Here is a 6,000-nt window from a genome sequence, read left to right as displayed (position 1 = left end):
GTTTGACGAACGATGATAAGAATAACACAACGATTCATATACTACTAATAATTGCAGGACTGTATCCAGTAGTATCATCCCAATACTTAGACCACAACATTATTCCTTCATATTTTGGTGACATCTTTATGATAGGAAGCACTTGTGATTTCAGTATATCCGCCGGGATATACCCATTTCCGGCCTCCCACGCCGCCGCCGGCAACCCCATAAAGATTCTCCTTACATATCCGGTCGAAGACCACACATTCCATGAATTTATAAGATTTGTAATATCTCCATCATTATATTGGCATGACGGGTGTCCAAAAAATTGAACCCAAACATAATCAAACAACCTTGTCCTAAGTGCCATGTCCAAATATTTGTTAGGGTACGGACATAAAGGTGCAGCCGTCAGGTACACCTTTTTTCTTCCTAATAAATTATAACGCGCCACATATCTTGCCAGGTCATCCCAGTAAAGTGTTGACTTTGATCGGTCAACAGCAAAGTCGATACCATCAAACACAGCGTTACCAAGAGGCCTAAAACTCGAGGTACCACCCAAGAAGTTGTCCCATAGGTAACATGCAAAATCCATCGCGTCTTTCTTAGAGGAGAAGCCATAGTTTCCTATAGCGCCTCCTAGAGAGAGCACGACCTTAATCCCTAAAGATTGGCAATACTCCACTTGTGGCCCTACGCCGGTGCACCCACCGCTAGATGGGTTGCAATGACCAGCTAGGTTTAGTGACGGGGTTTGACCGGACCCAAATACGTTGAGGAATGCAACATTAACAAACTTGTACCTGCCTGTTGCACACGTTTGATTTAGGGTTCCTTCGAAGCCGTTTTGGCCCCAATAGATAGAGATGCTACCAGCAGCATGAGATTTTGTGGATAGCAAGAGGATGAAAAAGGAGATTGTGGTAAGAAGAAAAATGCAATGAAGTTCTTTAGCCATATTTGGTCAAGAATGTGTAGTTTAGATATTTTGTGCTTGGCTATCTAAGTTGATGCTCTTATATATTTATAATATACCCAAACATGTTATGTGCGCATTATACATGTATGTGTGTGCATCATATGTTGACTCTGACTCATCATCATGAAAATTTGCTATCGAAACTAATTAATTAATTAATATCAGGTGTGTAGTCTGAAATTCGAAAGCACTACAGTATTTACCATCTTAATTGTGCGACTTTAAAATGAAAAAAAGTCAATTTATATGCAAAAATATCGATAAATCTATAGAATATTCCATAGTGTTATTTTCTCATTGTTTGAAATTTCAGATGATGATATATTCTGAAGACTTTAGAGATTGGTTAAAGGACAATATTTAGATTTTGAGAGTTGTTTATTGAATAGATGTATTCTTGGCGATTAGTTTATTTTCCTAACCAATATGCTGAATTATAGTGTGAAGAATTCAATTTGGAATTTTCTTGTTAAATTAACCTTCTAGATATGTTTATCACTTTAGTTCATTTCATATAGCTTAGCTAGTTGCCCACTTAGAAATTACTATTAGTCTATTACTTCTTCAAAAAAAGAAATTACTATTACCTCGATCTCTTTGATCATCTTTCTTGGTACTCGTAGATTAATAATAATAAAAAAAACAATACAATACTTGTGTGCTGCAATAAAGGAATATTTAATATCTCAAAAGTAAAAAATAATTCTCTTTATTTCAAGTAATATGAAACAGAGATAGTATAGTCTTAAAAAAAAAAAAAAAAAAAAAAAAATCCCGAGATTAAGAGGGTGGGTTAGTTAAGAATTATTGCAATGCCAATAGACTCATGATGAACTCCATTACTAGATCCACCATTGACACTATCCTTAATGGCGGTACTATATCCGCCATCATAGAATCTAGACCAAAGCATAACCCCTCCAAATTTGGAAGACGTCCTAATGTTTGGTAACACTTGACTTTTAAGAACATCAGACGGTATATACCCACTACCAGCAGCAGCTGGAGCAGCAGGTAATCCGAGGAATACTTGGCCAGCATTCACGGTAGTCCATTCATTCCACGAGCTTACGAGGTTGCCTGTGTTGTCGTTAGAGTACTGGCAAGGTGCATTGTTGTAGAATTGCACCCAAACATAGTCAAACAAACCCGTGTTTATCGCATTGCTAAGATGTGCATCAGGGAAAGGGCATTGTGGTGCTGCTGATAAGTAGACTTTCTTTAGAGTGGTGCTGCGTCTATTGAGTGTCCTTGCTAGGATATCGTAGTAATCTCCTGAGCCAAGTTCGATGTTGAGGTCTATGCCATCGAGCACTGCATTTTCGAAAGGGCGTGAGTTTGAGGTTCCTCCTAGGAAGTTGTCCCAAAGGTAGTTTGCTACCTGTGTTGTGTGTATTGACAATTTAAAGAAACGTACATACTCAATTGTAGATCTCAATACGACACAAAACTCATATTTGAAAACAAATATTAGTGTTTAAGGCAAATGGTTTATAAGTAATTTCGATTCTAATGGTGTTGTTCACGCATAAGAAACTAAAACAAATTAATTTGATTTATAGTTATGTAGCTAGGTTTATAAAAAAAATTTGGAAAATTTCATTAATTTAAGTAATTTTTATTGAAATTGAGCCAAAATTGCAACAATTGACTTATTATCACAATTCATATAATTATGTTTACACCACTAACAAAGGCCACATTCATATGTCTTCTTATCCATTATCCAATCCAAGATTGGACTGCACTATTGGATCCTCATGTTGTGAGGGAGCATTTGGTATAATGGTATTGGGCAATTTTATATCAACGAATATTATAAGAGTCATCAATGACTCAAATTATTGGAGACGGAATTTCCAAAACGAGAGAAATAATATCAAAGATACACCTTGCTATTATCCATTACATTTAAGGATTTACCTTTTTTTTAGGGAATATTTAAGGATTTACCTAACCTGGCTATTGATTGTAAACATTATCTTATCTTTGTAATCTTCAATATTGTAGCTAGCTGTCCACAATATTTTTGCTAAAAGATACATTATTAATCTTTCCTAAGTTAGAATAGTGCATATATTCAGAGTACGTATAGTCTTGCTATATGATTCTACTTTGTACTATTACTTATCCTCCTCAAAACAAACACACACACAAAGAAAAATGGCCATTGATAGTAGTCATCATTTCGAAGGCTACTATTCAAGGGCTAGAAGGTTCACATTACAACTCCTCGAGGGGCGGTTTTTCATGGCGTTTACAACCATTATAATCCTAACCTTTATTGGTACCTCCTATATATTTAGTCTATACTCAAGTGACATCAAAACAACACTCGGGTACGATCAAGCCACCCTTAATCTCCTTGGTTTCTTCAAAGACCTTGGTGCTTATGTTAGTGTCCATGCCGGTCTCATCATGGAGGTGGCCCCACCTTGGGTGGTCCTCTCAATTGGTGCAATGATTAACCTTTTTGGGTACATCATGATCTGGCTCTCGGTCACTCACAAGATCGCCCGCCCCTCGGTTTGGTTAATGTGTCTATACATCACCATTGGTGCCAACTCCTTAGGGTTTGCTAACACTGGAGCTATAGTACCTTGTATCAAGAACTTCCCTGAGAATCGAGGCGTTGTGATTGGGATTTTGAAGTCGTATATTGGTTTAGGTGGGGCTGTTATGGCTCAATTGTATCATGCACTCTATGGTGATGATACAACGGCTGATGGGGTGATCTTACTCATTGCTTGGGTACCGGCACTCACTTTGTTGCTCTTTGCATTTAGCGTTCGAGTCCTTGAGTTTTCTAGTCATAGAGAGATCAAGAGGGAGAAGATATTTTCAATGGTGTCCTTTACATCTCTCTAGCCCTCGCGGGGTTCATCATGGTTATGATCTTAGTGCAAAAACAAGTCCAGTTCAGTAAAACGGGTTATGGTGTGAGTTGTGTTGTAATCATGCTTCTCCTCATACTACCTCTCTTCCTAGTCTTTAGAGAAGAGTTATATTCTTCTTCAAAAGCCAAGCTCGAAATAAATACTAATACTCCCGGTGTGACCCTCTCTGAGCTAAAGGTCATGCCTAGTACCGATAAATATCCATCAACGAATCAATGTAATGATAATAATACTAATGGAAGTCATCGCGAAGTAGAACATACAGAAGTGTCATGTTTCCAAGATGTGTTCCGCCCTCCGGCTATAGGGGAAGACCACACCATCTTACAAGCAACATTTAGTATGCGAAATGATGATATTGTTCCTTGCTACAACATGTGGCATAGGGGGGAACCTAGCAACAATAGACAATTTAGGCCAAATTGGGGCATCATTAGGGTACCCTAAAAAAAGTACTAGCACATTTGTGTCATTAATTAGTATATGGCAATATTTAGGGCGTGTATTAGGAGGACTAATTTCGGAGCACTTGTTAAAGTACAAATGGCCTAGGCCAGCCAGCCTTACCATCGTCCTCTTTATATCGTGCATTGCTCATCTTCTCATAGCCTTTGACGTACCATATGGCCTATATTTAGCGTCGATAATCATGGGATTTTGCTTTGGTGCCGAGTGGACATACGTGTACTCTATCATATCCGAGCTCTTTGGGCTAAAACATTATGCTACATTGTACAATTACGGCTCACTAGCCGCCCCACTAGGCTCGTACATTTTTAACGTGAGAGTCGCGGGGCAATTGTATGACAAGGAGGGGTTAAGACAACTCGAGGCGTTAGGGCTAACGAGGAAGCTTGGGGAGGAGTTGATGTGCAATGGAGTGAAGTGTTACCAATTGGCCTTCATTATAATTGCGGCCGCCACGTTGATTACCGCGCTTGTGTCTTTGATCCTTGTTGCTAGAACTAGGAAGTTTTACAAGGGTGATATATACAAGAGGTATCAAAAAGATGAGAATAATGTGACATTGACTCATTGAGAGTGTCTTCTGGTAGGAAGGAAGTAGAGATGAATTAATTTTATTTACTGGATTTTCATTTGTTTATGTATCTTCTATTTTTTTTTCTCGATTTTTAATTACAAAGAGATCATCCAAGAAATCTCATTATGATAGAAATTTACCTCAAGCTATAATGAGAATTGAGCTTCATTCTCCTTGTTTTGCTCAATTTTAACCCCAAATCATAATCAAGCATTTTTTGCATTAATTATTTGGTTTAAATTTTGAAAAATAAATTCAATTTGAAGAAACCCCAATTTGCATAAAAACCCTAACTTTAGGTTTTTAATTTAATAGGATGGAAATCAGTCACTTTAACCTAAAAATAATATGAATTGTCAAGGGGGGCTAACTCGGCCGATTAGGCATGGACCAAAATTTTCAGATACATTACTAGAATTTCCAGCCAACTACTTGTTATAGGAGAGTGTGTGAACAATGTAAAAGTAACGAACACGATAAAAACATATGAAGTAAAAAGGATAGTAATAACCTGTCGTGCATCGGCTTGCGAAGAAAGGGAGTATTTACCAACACCACCACCCAAAGAGAGGAGCACTTTAATTCCCTGCCTTTGGCATTCCTTAATATCATCTCCTATGCTTTTGCAACTTCCAGGAGTGCTTGGGTTGCAGTGGCCAGCTAAATTTAGCTCAGGAGTTTGACCATTGCCAAATACATTTAGGAAAGCAATGTTAATAAGCTCGTAGTTGCTCGTAGTTTTCGGTGGCGCAGGCGGCGGCTAAGGTGCCTTCATCACCATTCTGTCCCCAATAAATAGCTATCCCAGCACCATGGCAGAGATTCAAGAATTGGGATGCTAAGATGAATAATGTGAGTGTCAAGATTGCCATCTTAAAATCTTTAGAAGAAGTCTGTTGTTATTTATTTATTTATTTTTTTTTGGTTTGGTATATTTTGTACTAGTACAATATTGTAAGCTATTTACAGGTACACATTGTAGAGGTCATGCATGCACGTCAGTCCAAATTTCTTTTTAGCATTAAAAATGAGCAACTTGAAGCCCTCTTTGATAGATGATTCATTGTTATTAGCTTTCATATGATTATGATAAG

General features: G+C 37.8%; 1 protein-coding gene and 2 pseudogenes across 1 annotated transcript; 1 reads left to right on the top strand and 2 right to left on the bottom strand.

Moving 5' to 3' along the window:
* On the bottom strand, positions 1–979 carry LOC145564375 (hevamine-A-like). The gene has a single exon (XM_081624693.1). It carries the CDS (start codon positions 944–946, stop codon positions 35–37), a length of 912 nt encoding a protein of 303 aa, XP_081480819.1. The 5' UTR covers positions 947–979; the 3' UTR covers positions 1–34.
* Positions 980–1,728: 749 nt separating this feature from the next.
* Positions 1,729–5,778, bottom strand: LOC145564374 (acidic endochitinase-like; annotated as a pseudogene).
* LOC145562907 (protein NUCLEAR FUSION DEFECTIVE 4-like) lies at positions 3,131–4,903 on the top strand (annotated as a pseudogene).
* Positions 5,779–6,000: the final 222 nt, after the last annotated feature.

The sequence above is a fragment of the Chenopodium album genome, chromosome 10 (genome assembly GCF_948465745.1).
Source record: "Chenopodium album chromosome 10, dcCheAlbu1.1, whole genome shotgun sequence".
NCBI classification, from domain to species: Eukaryota; Viridiplantae; Streptophyta; class Magnoliopsida; order Caryophyllales; family Amaranthaceae; genus Chenopodium; species Chenopodium album.
This window is presented reverse-complemented; position numbering and strand designations above follow the sequence as displayed.